Source organism: Enhydra lutris, unplaced genomic scaffold, assembly GCF_002288905.1.
Source record: "Enhydra lutris kenyoni isolate GAN:26980312 unplaced genomic scaffold, ASM228890v2 scaffoldscaffold35, whole genome shotgun sequence".
NCBI lineage: Eukaryota > Metazoa > Chordata > Mammalia > Carnivora > Mustelidae > Enhydra > Enhydra lutris.
In genome coordinates this window covers 16,828,454-16,849,296 of record NW_019154119.1, presented here as the reverse complement: position 1 = coordinate 16,849,296, position 20,843 = coordinate 16,828,454, and the positions used below count along the sequence as shown (strand labels likewise).

Below are 20,843 nucleotides of genomic sequence, written 5' to 3'. Positions count from 1 at the left end.
TGATCTTGAGACCCTGTCTTAGGTGTCCGCCAGATGACATTTTAGTGCACGAGTGCGATCGTGCCTGGAGGAGACCAGGGGAGCTCCGGGGTGAGGACAGAGGTAGACTGCTTCGGCCAGAGTTAGCACAAGTAATGCTCCCCAGCCGGAAGGGAGCACCAGCATCACTGCGATGTGTGCCTTGTCACCAGGGACAATCGGAACAATGTGTGACCACGCTGACGGGACGCAGAGACTGTGAAAACAGAAGCAACAATCAGGACAACAAGGAGCTCCGAGTCACGGATGCCTAACAGAGAAGGCAGATGGGAGAGCTGACAGCTGTCTGGTAACGGTATCCGCCACTGACCAGAACTTACTGTCTTCTTAGATGTTATCAACATACGTACGCGTTCCCCAGCAGCATTTATGGACTGCTCACGTTGCGATATGTCCAAAACAGAGTTTGCTGTATTTTTTCAGTGTTAATTTCTCCTACTTTGTCTTTGCTTTTTAATTAGAAAACACAGTCTAATATTAACATGTGCAAACTAGCCATCACTCTGTAGGAGCCTAACTTCTTTACCACCTACTCATGAGAAGAAAAGAAACAGAGTAAAACCTAGACAAAATGAAATATTCAGATTCTGCGTTGTTTTGCTTCCCTGGGTTCTTTGATGATACAGGAACTGTTTTAAGTACTACTGTTAAAAACCTTACATGTGTATGCATCAGTCCACTTTCCTTTTTTGGTGTTTACTTTTTCCTATCTCCTCCTTGGCTTAAAAAGAATTTAAAGCAGATTCCTTTTTTTCTAACTCCAATACCCATATGCTTTCACTAAACCATTCTTCTCAAATATCTAGTCACTGATGGCTAAAAACCAACACGAAATCATCTAGTATCAGAGATTCAAGAGATAATGAAGAGTTTCTTCTCCCAAGAGCTTACAATCTAGTCTAATAAGTACACAAAAAAAAAAAAAAAAAAGGAGACATTATAGTCCAGTATGTTCACTGCTATAAGTCATGATAAACACAAGTATTACAACACTAATAGTGGCTAATAGTGACTCAGCACTTCCTATGTTCCAAACCCTACACAGAGAAAAGACCTTATAAAGTCCTCAGCACACGGTGTATACTTGTTGGGGGAACCCTCTGTTCCCCAGGTGTCATGTTTCTCTTAGTAATGCTTCTGCCCCACCTACTTCTTCCCATCAGAGGAGAAGCGACTCACTCAACCTTCTGGGCTTTCTTTTTTTTTTAACATTTTATTTATTCATTTGACAGAGCCCACGCACACAAGCAGTGGGGAACCGCAGGGAGAGGGAGAAGCAGGCTCCCTGCTGAGAAGGGATCCTGATGCAGGACTCGATCCCAGGACTCTGAGATCATGACCTGAGCCAAAGGCAGGAAGCCACCCAGGGACCCCCCAGAAGGGGGAGACCCTTCTAAGGGTCTCTAAGCCACCCAGGGACCCCCAACTAAGCCACCCAGGGACCCCCCAGAAGGGGGAGACCTGCCAGCCTACAGCCTGCTTCCCTGTGTGGGAAGTTTACTGCGGAAGCTGTGTTTCTTCTGGGGAGAACAGACACCCAGCCCTGCCTGCAATGGGAGAATTGAACTTACTCCGAGGAGTAAAGCACTGGGAGCTCCCGGAGCAGCCCTCCTAAGCCACCACCACCGATGCGGCTTCTCTCCGTAAAGCTGACAATCTGGCCCATGTCTCTCTGACTCTTGGAAATCTCTCCCTCTCTGGTCTCAGTTTGGCAAGAGGGGGTTATTAATGGCTCAATCTTAAAACTCCAACATACCATTATCTCCATTTTACATACAAGGGAACTAAGGCATCCCTAGTTTGGTTAAATAACTAGTCCCAGGTTTCTTACCTAAAAAGCAACACTACTGCCATTTCACACCACTGCCTCTTAACAAGAAAAAAATATGTTTCCAAATTGGTAATGAATTAATCTTAAAGGGAAATGACAAAAAGGAAATAGAAGTTAATGCTAAGACAGGTCATCTGTTCCATCACTGGCTGTTGATAAATTATATTTGGTGAGCTTTAGGAAATGAAAGCTATAAAATACATATAATCATCAGGTTCACAGTTCATTAACACAATAGACAGTTTATTGATCAACTGTTATGTGCCAGGCCCCGTCTCAGACACCAGTGGGTAAAAACAGCCCCTGTTCTCATGGACATTACACTTTAGTAAGAGAAACAGACAATAAACAAATGAATATATAATGTCAAAATGTATGAAATAATGTAAGATCAATATTTTAAAAAATATGACAGAAAGAAGAAAATGACAGGAGGCTCCTTATTTTTAAAGATTTTATGTGTTTTTAGAGAGAGAGAGGGAGCACGAGTTGGGGGAGCAGCAGAGGGAGAGGGAGAAAAAGAAAAATCTCAAACAGACTCCCCACTGAGCACAGAGCCCGATGCAGGGCTTGACCTCACGATCCTGAGATCATGACCCTAGCAGAAATCAACAGTCATGTTGAACCGACTGAGCCACCCAGGTACCCCAAAATGACAGGAGTTTCTATTTTCAAATGGGGAGATCGAGAAGGCCTCCTTTAGAAGGCCTTGAGCAGACAGCTACGCAAGGAGTGAGTGAGGGAGTAAGCCACACAGATAGCTCCAGCAGGAATATCAAGTGCAAAGGCCCTGAGGCAGGAATATGCTTCAAATACTCAAACAACCGTAAGAAGGCCAGTGCAGATGAAATAGAAAGGAGAAAAACCTGTAGGAAATTAGGTGTGACAAGTTGGTGGGGCCCAATTATGGCAGGACTTGGGATTCTAGTCTCAGTAAGAAGAGAATTCCCCAGGGGGCCTTGAGCAGGGATAGGACCCTATAACTTAATACTAAAGTCTCTCTTCACTTTCTTTACAATACATTTCCTATAGTAATGTGACAATTTTTTGTTTCTTCTTCATGTGTAGGCAGAGAATCAAGGAAGAGTGCAGTTTCCCTTTTATCCTCAGAAACATGAGGCTGAACTCACTAAGAGGAGGACGAAGGAAAAATGGACGTGTGTGCTCAGTTAACTGTGACACCTCATCAGAGGTGGCTCAGGGTGACCTCTGCACATAAGGCAGGAGGATACCCAGCCTCCAGCGTCCCTTGGCCATACCATCCAGTCTGTAACTGGCGCGGTTCCTTTTCGCATTAAAGTCTAACTCAACACCACACAGACTGGGAGTAAGAAAGGAGCCGGGAATGTAAACATGTAAGCAAATACCATGAATGCGTTAAGCAGGATACTGAAATTCTAGAAATGCTTTTGAGTAACTGATTTGTTTTAAAAACAAACAAGTAAAAAAAAACTGCTGGTAGACTTCCAAATGGTTTGGAGGCTTAAAAACTAATTCAGTATCATTTTTCTAAAAATTGGAAGTATCATCCTAAACACCTGACAAACACCAGCAGGGGTAGCAGGCGTAGGCACACTCGTTGGAGGGGTGCTGGGGAGCTAGCCCTTACACCAAAGATCTTGCTCAGTCTAGTCGAGGAAACAACCTAGTAAACCGACACTTCTAAAAACTGTACAGAAGAACACCTCACTCAGTGCCAGCCAGAGGCAAGGGATACAAGGTGGCCACAGGCCCTTGGTAGAGCCTCTTCCCAATCCGTTCAACCAACTGCTAAAGGCAGGGGGACTGAGGGAAGCATGTCTGCAGTGGTGAGGAGACACTCACCCAAGCTGGGCAACACGGAAACTCGTCCACACATCACACATTCCCATACAGAAGAACAAGGTAAGGCAACTTCTTCTTTTATTTTTAAATAGGTTTGAACTCATGACGGTGAGATCAAGACCTGAGAAGAGATCAAGAGTCAGACACTTAACCAACTGAGCCGCCAGGTGCCTCTAGACAAGGTGACTTCTAAAGGGTGTAAGTCTGAAGAAATTTTCAAAAGTGAAAACATGATTAGAAATATTAAAACAGAAAATAAACTGTGACAATTAAGAGAAAAAGGAGAAGTTCTCATAATTGTTCTTAAAAAAACCTAGTAATTTTGCTATTGCCTCAGATCTAAGAAACCTCTTATCCTAAGGAAATAAACAGGCATATGTACCAAATGTATATACTGGGAAATTTATTGCAAAATGATAACAACAAATTATATATCACCCAAGGAATAATTAAACTATATACATCCAACTGTTGGAATATTATATAGGTTCTGAAAAGCAATTTAAGAGCGCCTGGGTGGCTCAGTGGGTTGGGCCTCTGCCTTTGGCTCAGGTCATGATCTCAGAGTCCTGGGATCGAGCCCCACATTGGGCTCTCTGCTCAGCAGGGAATCTGCTTCCCTCTCTCTCTGCCTGCCTCTCTGCCTACTTGTGATTTCTCTGTCAAATAAATAAATAAAATCTTTTTTAAAAAAAAGCAATTTAATAAAACCGGAAACGACTCTCAAAATGTTTAATAAAAATAAAAGGTTAACAAAAATTTAATATTCAGTATGTATCCAATTTTGTCTAAACACACATACACAGACGAGTCAGCAAAAGTAGTCTGAGTTGAAGAATAATGTGTGATATTCCAATTTTTATCTCTGTACTCTGTATCTTATAAATTTTATAAAATGAATTATGTATTAGTTTTTAAATCAGATAGAAAATACACAAACTGGGGCACCTTGGTGGCTCAGTCATTAAGTGTCTGCCTTTGGCTCAGGTCATAATCCCAGGGTCCTGAGATCAAGTCCCACACTGGGCTCCCTACTTGACAGGAAGCCTGCTTCTCCCTCTCCCACTCCTCCTGCTTGTGTTCCCTCACTCCGTATGTGTCTCTCTCCATCAAATAAATAAATAAAAATAAAAATCTTAAAAAAAAAATACAAACTAAGTTCATTTGCCTACTGGGATACATAATACATCATTGGTAAAAACACAAATAAATTGTAAAAATGCATAAATATCAAATGAATTTAGATGTAATTTAAGAAGAATCAGCTCCCAAAGAGAGAAAGAAAGACCTAATTTCACCCACTTTGCAAGTTACAGATAAACTGAAGTTTGGTTCTGCTCCGTTACTCAGCCCAAAACCACTGTTCTGCTTTGGTTAGGCTCTTGGCCTGTAAAAGGCCAAATGGCCTGATGCCTATTTTCTGGTATCCTTGAATTTCTCACTTATCTCAACTTTATCTCCTGAGATAACTTAACCTACCATTATTCTGAGCAGCAAGGGAACACCAATATTACAAACAATGTGCGTCATTCACATTTATTCTTTACGATGAATATTAACTTTTCAAATGTATGTACTTAAGCATTACACATTTAACTTGGAGTAAATTTGCCTTATAGGATTTCTATATTACTATTCTATCAAGTAAAATATAACTACATGTTTCTTACCACAAGAGTAAAATGCTGTTATAATTAAGTACAAAATCTATTAGTTATCTGGTTCCATTTAAGTCGTGAAAAAAGGACCTTTTTTAATGAAAATTTTGTATTTGGGGATTCTGCACATCTTGTACAATTGAATTAAAAACAAAATAATCAGTTCTGCTACCTCAATTTCACATACAGAAAAACTCTGAAGTCACAATAATAACCGTAGTGAATCACACACAAATAAAAATACATCAGAACTATGAAGAAAAAGAAGGCATAAAAGAGAACCGGGGTATCCAAAACATGTTTTGTTTCTCGCTAATTAAACCTCAAGTCAACAGTCTTCATAAGAACGTTTAAGAAGAGAATTCCTATTGTTTTCAATCTATGGAGGGAAACATGTTTGCAGAATTAATTAGAAGACATCGTCAATCATTTTCAGGAGTTGAAGACAAAGACATTCTCAAGACTCGACCAGGTCATAGTCCGCTTTAACTCGATGTGGGTATTAACCATTCAGCCATTACGCATTTGACCAAAACGGTGATTTGAAAGACCTACTTTAACACCATCTTAGATGGCCCTTTTCCAGCATGTCATCCCTGCTCTTCTGGTGTGCTCTTTTTTTCACACCTGAACACACCATCAGCCAGCTGTGTACAGTGAGGCCAGGGGGTCTACAGTGGCATTTGGGACGCACCCAGTGGTTTGCATCGCCTTGAATGTATCATGGATGAAAACATGCTCCATTACTCGACCAGTAATTTTACTTTTTAGTACACAATAATAAACAATAGAAGCAAAACCCAATAAATCTACGAACAAGCATGCCAACAATGCAATAGTCTGAAGAGGGCAACGGCTGAAACGGAACCTCCATATGTGGGACGCGCCCCAGGAGAGCTGCAGGTGCTTGCGCAGAAGGCCCTGCTCTCCGGATGGGAAGACCTGGGGGGCTGACGCCTAAGTTACAAAGGGCAGTTGCTCATAAGCCAACTGTGTAAAGAAAGAATGGAACGCTCCGATGACCCAACAGGTGACCATGAAGAAATGGGCTTAAACCGAGCATTTCTGGATTTTTTCAGAAAGTTTATGGGCCCCAGGATGGCAAGCTCCGTCACAGCTGCCGCCATCCCGGAATGGAACGGACTGCCCGAACAGAGGGAGCAAGCTCTCCATCAGAGAGGGCTCAAGGAGAAGCCAGACGGCCACCTGCCGGACACGTCCCAGGGCAGGGCGCCTTTCCCGAGAGCCATGCTCACCAAAGGCGCCACGGCGGCCTTCGCTCCCGGAGGGCTTGCTCTGTGGAACAGATAAAGCGAGGCTCAAGTGACTCACGTGGCTTGTGACACCCGTGGCAGAACCACAGCCTGAACCCAAGCTGACTCCGGCACCTATGATCTTAACCACTGGAATCTTAAACGAAGCATGCTGGCTTGTGAGCCAGTGACACACTGGGACCCTGCCCGCGTCCTCTCACTCTGCAGGACGAGGCCCCACGTGCAGCGTGGCCAGCAGTCAGTGTTTGCAGGACGGAGCCTGCCCTGCTTTCCTTCGAGAACAGTTTCCTCCACTGCATGCTGCACAGTCTCTCTGGGATGCCAGGAAAACTCATCCTCCAAGATTCTGTCTCGAGCATTACCCGGCCTGACCAATGTGAACCCGAGTGACAGCTGCTTTTCCCTAGATGATTCCAGAAGCTGATGGACCCTGCTTGGCTCTTCCACAGTCACAGAACTGTCTCTGGATGTGGCTGCTCAGGGAGACAGATGAGCAGCCTCCAGCCCCACACCCCAGCCATGACCTGTAGCCACGTGACAAAGCTCTACAAGAGGAATGTGAGTCACAGTGGTACATATGTGCCACTTTTGGCCCACAGCTGTGACCACATGGGTTCTCTCCCCTGGAGCCCTCCAAGTTCTCCAAGTACAGTCGCCAGGGCAGTGGCAGTGACCTCACCTGTGAACTCACTACTCTTGCAAATAAAATCATCAGGCCCTAGTGAATGAGAAACCCTGTTCCCAGGGCCCAGCAGTCTGTGTTCCAGCCAGGGCAGCAGGGGCCCCTGAGGCCACCCCAAGCTTAAGGACCACTGCCGTAACCAAGCCAGCCCCAGCCAGCTGACAGTAAGCCCAGGTGGAAGAACACCGTGTTGAGAGGAGGGCAGGCGTCCACAGGACCAGGCGCGTCACCATCCTCCAGCCTCGACCGTTTGTGCAGACACTATGACATCAGGACTATGACTTATCTTTAAGTCACTGGCTTACTGCTGGGATTCTCCGTTGTAGCAGCCTTACCCAGACTAATCCCAACATCTCTCCTCTGACCCCGTGTGCTGTAAACACGTGTCCTTCTCCTCCTGCTGCACGAGGAGCTCAAGAGCCAGAACCGCTTCTTACCCATCTTCACACCCGGGACCTGATAAACCCCTGGCCTATATTACACACTCAGTAAACCATGATATCTATTTACCCCTACCTAGCTTCACTACCAAAATGGTGACTCCTTACACCAGGAGTGATACCATAACCAGTCACTGGTTAAAGTGATACCATAACCAGTAACTTCCCTTTTGTTTTTTTTAAATATTTTATTTATTTAAGAGAAAGAGCGCATGCACAGAGGGAGAAATAGAGGAGGAAGCAGGCTCCCCGCTGAGCGGAGAGCCCAAATGCAGGGCTCGATCCCAGGACCCTGAGATCATGACCTGAGCCGAAGGCAAACACTTAACCAACTAAGCCACCCATGCACCCCAGCAACTTTCCTTTTTTAAAAAATGTTCTAAAAGTCGGGGTGCCTGGGTGGCTCAGTCGATTAAGCATCTGCCTTTGGCTCAGGTCATGATCCCAGAGTCCTGGGATGGAGCCCCATATCAAGATCCACATCAGGTTCTCTGCTCGGTGGGGAGTCGGCTTCTCCCTCTCCCCACCTCCCACTCATGCTCTCTCTTGCTTTCTTTTCTCTCAAAAAAAAAAAGGCCCAGGGCACCTGGGAGCTCAGTTGCTAAGCGTCTGCCTTTGGCTCAAGTCATGATCCCAGGGTCCTGGGATTGAGCCCCACATGGGGCTCCCTGCTCAATGGGGAGCCTGCTTCTCCCTCTCCCACTCCCCCTGCTTGTGTTCCCTCTCTCACTCTCTCTGTCAAATAAATAAATAAAATCTTTTTTTTTTAAATCCCAAAAGTACCAACATTCACTGCAGACTACAACCCTATAATTTATACATTTCCGTATCATTCTCAAAGGATACCAGTTTGTCAAGGTTTGTCTTCTACACAACTCCTACCTAGTTTATTTGATTCCCGGATTCAGAGAAGGCTCTGGATTTCGGTCGCAGTCCACGTCCCCGGGACAGGACTTACGGTAATACACAACACATTTGGCTTTCCCTTGCTGTGCCTCTCCCTGTTGCACATGGCTGGCTGTCCAACACAGGGATGGCTGATCGTGCTAAAATCCATGTCACCAACTGAGCCAAGGCACACTGACCTACAGGGCGATCTTCATTTCACAAGAACTAAACCTTCAGTATCCTACATTTACCTGATCTAGAATTACGGACGAAATAAGGAAATGTAGTTTAACATTTTCATTATTTTCCAGAGGCCCTTGCTTTCAATAAAATCAATACAAAAAGCAAAACAATCCAGAACCAGTCTTGGGCTCTGTTCCAATTTATTTTGTCTTTGCTGAAGTGGTCCCAACATCCTTTTGTCTTTAATATTCTGAGGATTTTTTTTTTAAATCTACTCAAGTGTTGGCTACCGAAGTTACTTTATAAATGACTTTATAGTCCTGTGTGGTAAACTCTGAGTCAGTGCCAAAAACCTTCTTAGAACAGCGTATTTCTCCATTAATTTATATTTCCTGTACTTTAAAAAAAGAAACCACTTTAGAATGGAATCCTTCCAAACCATATTAAAATTGTAACAAATATACAGTTTGACAATACCCAAAATTCCCTTTCAGTTGTGACGAGCTTATCAGAATTTCTATTCAAACCCAATGGAAGGCTGAAGCTCAATTTTGTGATGCCAAATACACCAACTTTCCTTTACTCTGGGATTTAACAATATTTTACAAGAACAAAAGGAAAAGACACACTAGTCTGATGCTCTAGGACAAGTACAGAAACCAGCTCATAGCAAGATTATGGTCTTAGACTAAGGACCCCTTAACTATCTCCAAACACAGGCAGGACCAGCAAGGGAAGCTCCACCGTGCCCTCCACCTTCACCTTCTCGGCTCTACTCAGACACCCAGTCTTCGTCATTTCTATTCTTGGTAAGCAGCTAACATGAACAGCTGTGCCAGTCTTGTATTAGAAAAGGCATGCTAAGACTCACAGTGCAGCAACTGTAGATTAAACTTAAACTCCAAAGCCTGAACAGTTATCACAAGACAAAATACTCTGGCCAAAACTCAATGCACACGCCAAAGAAACTGAAAAACTGGTAGGGGCTTGTAAAGCAATCAAGACCTTTTCAAATATTATTCTCTATTAGCTAGATGCTTTTTTTAATGTCACACCCCATTAAACAGCCTGGACAACTTAGATCAATTAATCACTGTAAAACTGGATCTGCAAAAAGAATGAAATGATAGTTGTGTGAGATTCCAACCTTCCCTCTCTAAAGGGATATTAACTTTCTAGGGCACCTGGGTGGCGGAGTCGGTTGGGCGTCAGACCCTTGGTTTCCCTTCAGGTCGCAGCCTCACGGCGGTGGGACGGAACCCCACGCTGGGCTCCACGCTCAGTGCAGAGTCGGCTTCGGTTCTTTCTTCCTGTCTCTGCCCCCCCCATCTTTCTCTCTCAAATAAATGGATAAAATCTTCAAAAAAATAAAAAATAAAGGGATATTGATGTTCAAGATTATTTCCAAGATGTGACCCACTCCCAAGGGAGAGAACTAGTTTGGGGAAAACTTAATTTGAAATTCTGTTGGCCAATTTAAGGATGAAATTGCCAACTGATGAAATCTAAGAAGCACTCCTTCCAACTACTACGCGACAGAGTTCTCCAGCCCCCTCCAGCCTGAGGGCCGGCGATAGTTATCATCCGGTCTACTCTTGTGCCAGGGCAATAAACTTCAGAGTGGACTGACCACTGTCCACTCTCACAGAAACTGCTACCTACTTCTTAACGGCCAGTAAACTAAATCTGGCCTACGTGTGTTGTTGGAGCACAAAAAAAAAGAAAACTTAAGGCTATTTCAGAAAAATTTTTTTTAAAAATTCACAGAAATCTAGCATTCCAGTTTCCCTTGAAAACCAACTTTGGTAACCATCAGCAAAAGGGAGTGAGGGCTTTCCTTTCAGAGTGGGCATAGGCTTTCCAGATGGCCATGCTGTCCACGCCTCGTAAAAGGGCCGCATCAACACAGACAGACGTTCATTCACATTCCTTGCCTGGTGCCCTCTAGACATCTGAATCTGGATTTTATGTTGGCACTACTAATTCCCCTGACCTAGGACCTGGTCAGCTAGAGGGCACCTTCCAATAAACAAAAACTCCCAAGGTTTACTCAAAGTTTAATGCTGGTCTCTCGGGCAATTCTGCTTTTATACGATGAATTTCTAGAACTTCATTGCAGGTCTTTACATTTGTCTTTGAAATGTAATATTGTTAAATCAGATGCATTCAGTTCAATCACCGCTGGGCACCCACTAGACAATGGTTTCGCAAAAAGGCAGTTTTTCCATTCAGTTTTAACATGGGTCTGTCTGAAACTAATGACACACTATACCCTAACTAACTGAATTTAAGTAAAATAAGTTTTAAAAAGGAAAAAAAAAAAAAAAAACAAGGTATCACCTAAATATCTTTCATGTGTATAAATCTACATATAATTTAGTTTCAAAAAGAAAAGGATGGGGGGGGTGGCCTAGGTGTCTCAGTCGGTTAAGGGTCTGCCTTCAGCTGAGGTCATGATCCCAGGGTCCTGGGATCAAGCCCTGCCTCCAGCTCTGCTCAGTGGGAGGGTCTGCTTCTCCCTCAGCCTCTGCCCCTCCTCCCACTTGTGCTCTCACTACCCCTCTCCCAAATGAACAAATAAGATCTTCTTTAAAAAACTGTTAAAAAGAAAAGGATTTAGAATTTGTTTATATAAGCAGAGAGCTATTTATTTTATTTTAATATACATGTATGTAACTGAGTAACTTTAATATATCTAAAATTATATATTATCTGTAAGTCTGACCTTCCATAAACACCTACTTTGGCCCAGAAATCCTCTAAAAACTAAGAAAGTTTCTGTGGGATTATGGATTAAAACAGAAAGTATGTTACATTTTTGTCCAGTGCCTAGATAGGAGCAAGGCGAGCTGGTCAGAGGCCCCAGCTTTCACAGAACAGTGAGGTCCATCTGGCTGGCAGCTGGGGAGTCCCCCAAGTTCCACACCCCACAAGGCCACTGGCTGACTCAGAGGATCCCATGGGGGAGACATCCTCGCAAAGGAGCCCTTCTGGAAGGGCCCGACTGAAATGGGAGAGGGCGTGGCACCAAAAGCCGCAGGCCTTTGTTCTTCCTGAATAAAGACAATTATGCACTCTGAAGGCTTCTTTATTCTGAATCTCTTGATAACAATGCTGATAAAGCTTCTCTTTTCAATCACCCCTAATCACCCCTTACCACCAGACACTGTAATCTTTTAGCTGAGAATACTGGTACCTCTCATGGTTATCTTCATTTCCTTTTGAACAATCATCACAGTCCTCCAAAATTCTCCAATGCTTTACCAGTCGCCTGGTAAGTAACCCTCGTGAAGAAGAGTCAGCCAAAAGGGCGGTGCAGCTGGCTTCTAAGGGATGCACCTGCCGTGCGGGCTTCAGTGAGCCTTGCAAAGCAGGTCCGGGACGCTCAGGCCTACGCGGCCACTAACACGCACAATAGGGACCCACTGGCAGAGACCAAGTCATGGGGGGGGACCTGAACCCAATATGGGGCGCTCCTAGCCAGCTGGGCTGCAAAGACAAGGAAGGGCCCCATCCAGTGAAGGGCCATCGCTGATTTCCCAGCTGCCCCCCCCACTGAGCGTCCCCTGTGTGCACAGTGAGCCTCCGAGATGCCAACCACACCCCACAGGGCACAGCCCACCTGTGGCCGCATCTTACAGACCAGGCCGCCGCCGCTTGCAAGAAATCAGGGGATGGTGGGACCACATCGCCCAGAAGCGATGACCGTGGTGCCCGTCCCGGCTCTTCCCCACGGGAGTCCCACCAACTCCAAGGACAGTCTACGCCAGCACTGGTCCTGAGCGTGGGAGACACAAGCCAGTGTCAGAGGAGGCCGCGGTGCTCAGGCACCTGAGAGCCCAGCCGGGAGAGGTGTGAGATAAGCAAACACAGTAACTCATTCGAAGGGGCTGCGGTCAGGGCGGCCAAGGCAGGAGGGGGCGTGAGGCAGGGCCAGGGAGGCCTCGTCCAGGGGCGGCCACATCGCCCGGAACCGAAGGCGGATCCTCCAGCCGCTGCCTCCTGGAGCTGGAAGGTACTCACGTGTGAGAAGTGGCCGGAGGAAAGGGGAAAGGCCCCAGCATGTGCCCACGAACTCCTTCCGAGGAGAGACCGGTCCGAGGGCGGAGGGTTGGGGAGGGGGGGCGGGGGCAGGAGGCTTTGGCCGGGGAACGAGCAGACTCCGGACTTGGGGTGGGGGGGGGTAACAGGACGGAAATGTTTCAGGGAGGCTCCGCCGAGTGAAGGCACAGTCCTGCTGGGCGGCGGAGCAGGATCCGACCCCAGCTCCACCACCACTTGTCGCCGGGCCTTTGGCCTCTTGCGGCCCCAATCCGGGGGGGCGGGGGGGTCCCCGAACAGTGAGAAAGAGCGAGCAGCCGCGCGGAAGACGTACCAGGCCTCTGCTTCGGGGGCCCACGTTCTCAAAGGAGCAGCGCCCCTCACCCCTCCCCTTCAGGAAGGACCCCACGTTCTGACCCCTGACGGTCTACACGAGAGTCACCAGCGATAAAGGACGGGGTCGAAGGGAGACGCGGACACAACTCAACAAGACTGGTCCGTTTCCGAGCCCGACCGCCTGGAGGACACCATGAATTTAATTTTCCCAAATCCTGTGACCATATGGTCAACGGCACCATCACACAGCACTACATTTCAGAGGTTACCGGCGAACGATTACATACAATGTTTAAAGATTTAAATTTTTTTTAAGATTTATTTATTTATTTATTTATTTTTATTTGACAGAGAGAGAGATCAGAAGTAGGCAGAGAAGCAGGCAGAGGAGCAGGCAGAGAGAGAGAGAGAGAGAGAGAGGGGCGGAAGCAGGCTCCCCGCCCAGCAGAAAGCCCGATGCGGGACTCGATCCTAGGACCCCGAGACCATGACCCAAGCGGAAGGCAGAGGCCCAACCCACTGAGCCACTCAGGCGCCCCCGATTACATACAATGTTTAAATAACATCACATTTTTATAGCCTTTCAGTCGCGTGGAGACCCTTGAAAAGCCCTCGGACGCTGACGGCGGCCGGAAGTAGGGAGTGAGGAGGCGCCCGCTCGGAAACACCGGTTCCCTGGCCCTCGTCCAGGAGGCTCTGGGTAGACGCCGAGAATCTGTATTTTTTAACAACAAACCCAAGTGATTTTTGATACAAGCGATCTCAGGACCACGCCTGAAAAGGCACAGACAGCACCGCGCAGGCCGGGAGCTGTGAGGAGTGTCAGCCCGGGAAGTACCCGATGAGGGCGTGTCGTCAAGTTCGCCGTCGGATTCGGCCGTGAGCGGTGGAGGCGGAAGCCAGATTACAATGGTTGTCCGAGTGAAAATGGAAACAGCAAGAATCAACTCTTCTTTCAAAATGTATGACTGAGAAGAGACAGAAGGAGGCTGTGCGCTGAGGAGACTGACAGGGCTTTTATTTGTATACAGCAGGTAGAGAAATGAGTGATGCTGCAAAATGCTTATTCGTAATCACACTGTTGTGGGTATTTGAATGCCCTCCGGACCCATCCCCCACCTTAACTCCATGTCCCCAAAGCATCAAGTGCCTTCTGAAGGAGACACCAGCAGGACACGAGGCTGGGAGGGGCACAGCGGATTCACCTCCCAGGCTCCTCCCTTAAGTTCAGCGGGGGAGGCCACAGCACTTCTGGGAACAGCCCCTAGGACCCCCCCCTTGAGGTTCTGCTCCTTCCCTCTCCTTGTCTTCCTACGCCCAGTGACGCCCAGTGACACCGGTACCGGGGAATGCACTATTCGGTGCTCATTTCCCTACACCTGCCCTTATCTTAGTAAATAGTTCTGAAGGTCTCCTTGGTTACCCAGTTCAATCCGGCTGCCACCAGAGCCCGGACTGACACACAGAACACAAAGCGGAATAAAGGCCAGAAGAGTATGAGATCCAAAATGCTTTTGTGGTTCAAGTAAGAAATCAGTCACTTCAGATGGGATTTAGAAAAAGATTTATATGCGAGGTGTACTGGACGCGGAGCTGGAAGAATGCTTTAGGATTTGGGTAAGCCCAGGAAGAAGAAGGGACCTGTCATTAGGGCCGAACTGTTCAGATCTCCTGAATCCTGATTCTATCTCTTCACGCATCAGCTGGCCCCCACCTTTTCACACCCCACGGATGGACCAAAGCATGACTTTAGGCTTCAACCAAGTCACTCATAAAATCATTCAATGATCACTCTGCTGAGGACTGTGTTTATGGCTTGTTTTATTTATTTATTTTTTGGCTTGTTTTATTTTTTTAAAAATCTTGTCAAATTCCATCATTATGGAATCCCACCTGTTAGCAGACTGCGGGCAAAAGCTGTGTGTATGTGAGTTGTTTTGATTATTTCCCTGGAAAGTCAGCCCTGACAGACCACACTCAACAAAGACGAGGGTTATCTGTACCTATCAAGGCAGCGCCCACACAGGGAGCTCGAAAGAGGGGGACAAAGACCTCCTGAAGCTGTGAAGAAGCAGAAAAACCACTTCTGACTCCAAATTCAAAACTAGATTTTAATCCTAATTTAATCACTGTGTGGGCATAGGACTGAACCTCCACCTCATACTTGCCTTCCTAAAAAGGAAGTCCCAAAGCTTAAAACCGGAATACACAGGCACAGATGTTGACTTACATACACTTCACAATCTGTGGGGAAGAAAGGTGTGTCAGACATGTATCAGGAGCCGGGCGCCTCAAACAGATCATGTGTTTTAATCCTCACAATAATCTACAAGTAGGTGTTACTTATCATTTATTTTACAGATGAGGAGACTGGGGCTTAAAGAAAAACACAGTAATTTGCCAAAGAGCCCGGGGCCGGCCGAGTCCGGCTGCAGACCCGGCCATGCCTTTCCCACCACCGCACCACACTACTACTTCCTATAGATAGAGGGACAGAATTTGGGGAAACCAATGTTAACTGCAATGTTTGGGGCATGTGGTTATTTTGCTTAGCTGCCTCAGATGAAACACAGAGGCCGTTTCAATTCTTCCTGTTGAAAACTTCTTCAAAATTTATTAGTCCATTTTCCTCCCTTAAGTTCTTATTTATAAACTTGGTCCAGAAAGAATTTGGGGCAGCTTCGTCAGTTAATGAAACAAACAAAGAATCATGGAATTTTAAAACGAAGCACAACACACATTTTACACAGAAGGAAACTCATTTATGTAAAGTGACATATCTAAAATTAGTTAACTGACAGGGCCTAAAATACAGACTCAAGATTCCGCGTTCCATATGCCTTCCTTATTAAAAGGAATCTTCCACAGCAGATTGTCTCAGTATTTTCTGGGTTCTCATGATGAAGACTGATGCTCATTATGGGTGTAAAAGTAGACAGGACAGACAAATGAGTTAAATATTTATGTCCTAAACCTAAAGCATTCAAATGGCGGCTTTAAAATAAAATTAAGCCTTGATCTACTTGTTCTGTTGCTACTCACCTTTTTCCCCCTAAAACTCATATTCCGAAAAAGGCCTAATACTGAAAACTCCACTTACTTCTTCATCTGTAAAATGGGGTTCGTTACTGCACAGACCTGTAGGAGGATCAAATAAGCTAATGTCTTAAAATGCGCCTTTCCCAAACGTATTACTTCACTGGATGCCTACATCATGGGGGGTGGGGAACTGGATATACTTAAAAGGTCAATCGACAAACTGACCAAAAATGGAACCAGGATTTAATAAACCTCCATCCACACTTCTTTCTCTCTTACAGACACGCACGGTTTTCCCTATTCCAACCATCACCAACAGCACTTCAGTGTCTGTGAAGTTCTTTATCTCGTTCTCTCCCCACAAAATACACGGGCAACCCAGATCTACAAGAGCAATGTACAAAAATGATTTGCCACGTGTTTAATAAATTGACCTTTGATTCAAATGGTTAATACCATAACACAGATACCATAGACATAATATATGTGCATATGGCTGAACTGTATCAGACCTTGAATCTCATCGGACTATCCAAGGCATTGCGAAGCTCAGGGAAATCCTACAGGTCTGTACACTGTAAGGTGTTACCCACGGTAATTATTACCTGACTTTGTGGTAATCGATTAGCTACAGTAGGTCAGCCTCCTTCCCCCACCCACCTTTTTCTCCCTCCTCCAAACCTTTCAAAATTCCTTGAGTCTCCCTCTTGCCCTCTCTCCCCGCCCAAACAGCTCCGTCCATCATCTCCAACACAATGACCCTGTCCCCAAACAGGACTGGCTGCCAAGAATGCCAACACGGATACCCTGTCGCTGGGGAAACGTACTCCAGTTTCATAGTATCTCTACGCTATCACCCAGCATCATGGGCAGTAAGGACAGAAAATGGTAAAAGGGAAAGACAGAGTAAAGTGAAGGAGGAGAAGAGGACGGCAGAGCAGCCTCAGTCTGGTAACTCAGAGAGTTAGGTCAATCAGATGTATTAGAACTTATGATACGATAAGATTAAAAAAAAAAAACACTCTAAAAACTAGGTTGATCTGGGAAACATAATTATTCTCACTTTGGGGTCTTTAAAGAATTCACCACACAGCAGCTAAGAAAGAGTATGATTACATTCAGTGACATCTGATGGCTTCTCCACAGTGCGTTTGGCCCTTGTCTTGGGACCACTCTCCCTCCGTCCAGATCCTCCTCCAAACCTCTCTCCATCTGCCCCCTCCATGACACAACCTAGAAATAAAGTCCCCTGGAATGCACAGCCTAGAAAGGGGAAACATCAGATGCTTAAGGCATCATTTACCCTCGCTCCATATTTGGAGTTAATATTTTTATTTAAACTTAAGGCATACTGAACAAGTACTATGGTTACCTCAAGGTCACTCTGCAATGCTCAGGATTAACCAACCCAGGAGTCTAAGGCAGAATCTTCCGCTCCTCTCCCTCGTCTGGTCTTACTGCAAAACATGTCTCCTTTCTCTCTTAACTGACAGCCCACAATGTACATTTGTAAATTCCATACAGACCAGGATCTCTGTTGTTTCATGAATTCTACACTCACTCTTACAAGAGAGTGAAACGATTTCTCTGGCCCTAAGGTCCTTTTCTTCCTCTGACATTCAACCACTGCCCTTATAATTTCCTAAATTTTCAAAACACTGTTAATTAGCACATACCAAATTAACATACTAACAAGTTATATTTTTACACTTTTCATTTCCTGATTTGTCTTTTTCCTGTTGAATCACACTATTTGATTACAAGTAATTCTTAGGCTTCCTCTCAACTTGGACTCAATTATTTATATGTTACAAAAATTTATTTCTATTGTGCTCAATTTTAAAATAATGATTGAATGACTCTTTATGCAACCAATTTACAACATGACTTTTTAGTTGTCGCAAGTTTTTCTCGGCAAAAAAGTCAATTCTTCAGTGCTTCAAAGAAATAGTTTATTATCACTATAAAAAGTTAAGGCATGTGTGATTATTAAACCAAATTCTTAAGATTTGCTTAGAGAAGAGGAAACAACTCAAAATACAAATGGCCACAAAAATTCAGAGCGGTCCCAAGGGAATGAAGGTTGTCCACGATACCAAATCAAGACCCACAGATAAGAAAGAAGTCAAAATTTCAAGTCCTGTCACCTTCCCTCAAGACTCCTGTTTATTTCAGTACTGAAAAGAACATGCTCTGGATTGCTGAGATGTTTACATGAGTTCACTAATACTAAATCACTTTAAAAAGTTATAAGCATTATATAAATTAAAAGGTATTAGCATAGTGGAAAAAAATCATCGTGGTGAGCAGAGAGAGAAAGAATACAAGTTCACTAATACTAAATCACTTTAAAAAGTTATAAGCATTATATAAATTAAAAGGTATTAGCATAGTGGAAAAAAATCATCGTGGTGAGCAGAGAGAGAAAGAATACACCTGCTCCCTAAAATTAATGAAAAGTCATATGGCGACAGATGGTAACTACACTTATCTGGGGAGCACTGTGTAATGCACAGAATTGTCCAATCACTATGCTGTACACCTGAAACTAACAACACTATATGTCAACAATCTTCAGCTAAAAAGAAAAAAGTCTGAGACCTATCTCCCTTGCTCCTCATCATCAAAAAAATTTTCAAACAGATTTGTATCTTGCATTTGCGGGTTCCCTGGCAACAACCTACTTTTAAGTCGGGGGTGTAATACACTAAAAGGTCATAGAGTAGTTCAGTTTCGAAAAGTGAGAATCCTCCACAGGGCTGAGAAGATTAAACAGCAACAACAAAAAAATCCTACGTTCTGATCAGTTAGTTTATTAATAAACAGAAGAGGACCTTCTTCCAGTATATGATTAATTTCACTCCTGGTACTTTATTAGTCCAGTATGTGTTCTAACTGTTGCTCAAGATCTGTAGGGGATAGGTATTTTACCATGAATCAAAAATTATGACTGAAATAGAAGTAAGGGATTCCAATCCAAACAGAAAGGAGAATTTCTTACATATCCAGGCACACTTCAGTCTTTAAAAAAACAAAAAACAAAAACCAGTAAAGGACAAAGCAAGTTACTGTCCTAATATCAGGCACAAGAGTGGTTTCCCATCCTGCTGCCCTGACACAGAAGAATCCTGCCTCGTAAATGATATCCCGATGACAACAAATGACAGCCACACTCTCAAGGAAAGGACAGTGAACCCGGATCCCTTGTAAAGTGCAAACACGCCCAGATCCAGCACACCTGAGATAATTCTAAGCCAAAAATTCAGTTAATTACCTCTAGCCTGGGGCTAGAGCAATTACCTATTCCCACCGCCTCCTTCCCCAACAACTACCCTCAATGTCACTCGGAGAAAATACTTCTAAACTTTTTCTGAATAAAAATGGCGCTGCTTTCCCCATCACAATACTGTTTATTTCTCAACAATCCTAAGGCCTTTCACACAAACTCAACCGGCCTCATCTAAATACCGCCCCCCTTCCCTACACAGTGTCTTATGGTTTTTTGAGGGGTGGGAGAGAGGGGTAAGGTGTCTTCTTCCAACTACAAGGTTGCAACTTTCTCAGCTAGGAACCCTGGGATTATTATCTCACTTTGACTTTTCTTCCTAACCTCTGCCTTCCCCGCAAACTGTTGCCTCTCTGTGCAACAAGCCACACTTCAACGCCAACTGTCCCGAGGTGCAGGTCGCAGCGCCCTAAGCCGGCCTCCCCCACGCCACGCTCGCGGGTCCAGGGCACTCTCCACGAGGTACGTCCATCCTGCTTCCCCGTGGGGCATTCGGTGCCACGCGCGCAAGACACAGGCACCCCGGCTTCGCCGAAGCACTGCCGTTCTACCCCATCTACACCCGTGCCCACACGCACTGCAAGTGGCTTCGGGACTCGGGATCGCCCAGTGCCCGGCGCACGCACGACCAGGGTCGGGGAGCCGCCGTGGCGGGCAGCAGGGCCAGCCATGCACGCGCGCACGTCGGTGCCCGGAGGCCCCCACCCCCGCCTCGGGGCGGCACGGGCACGGCCGGGATGGGGGCTGGGTGGGCATGCCGGGGAGGGGCGGCCGGCGCGAGAAGGCTCGCGGACAATAACAGGCGGGTCGCCCCCTCCTCTCAAGGGGCGGCCCCCACCGCAGCCCGTGCCCCGCGTCCCGGCTCCCGCGCGGATGGCACACGGCCGGGGAGGGGGCGGCGAGGGCGCGACGCCAGCAGGGCCGCCTCGGGTACCTGGTCGATGGGCAGCTGCACGGCGTTGCTGAGGGGCTGCAGCAGGGTGGAGCCCGTGGTGCTGGTGGTGGCCATGGCCGGCCTGGAGCTCCGCCTGCTGCGCTCCGGCCGCCCGCGCCGCTCGCCCGCGCGCCGTGCCGGGCGACGCCGAGGATGGGGATGCAGCCGGCGCGCCTGCCCCCTGGCCGCCCGCGGTGTGAGCGGCGCGGGGCGGGGCCAGGGAGGGGCCGGGGGCGGTGACCGGCTCAGCCCTCCCCCAGCGCCCCCGCCCGCTCCCGCGCGCCCGCGCCCCTGCCCGCGCCCGCGCCCGCGCCCGCTCCGCCCCGCCCCCTAACTTCCAGCAGCTTCCAGCGCCCCCTCCCCACCTCGCGCGCCCTCGCGCCAGACA

At 46.4% G+C, this 20,843-nt stretch overlaps 1 protein-coding gene across 1 annotated transcript in view; it reads right to left on the bottom strand.

Annotated features, from left to right (window-relative positions):
* The window catches only part of LOC111154110 (membrane bound O-acyltransferase domain containing 2), a 119,616-nt gene extending 99,086 nt beyond the window's left edge, over positions 1-20,530 (bottom strand). The window contains exon 1 of the mRNA XM_022513502.1: positions 20,456-20,530. Within this exon, the coding sequence (XP_022369210.1) occupies positions 20,456-20,530 (75 nt within the window). The remainder of the gene's footprint in view (positions 1-20,455) is intronic.
* Positions 20,531-20,843: the final 313 nt, after the last annotated feature.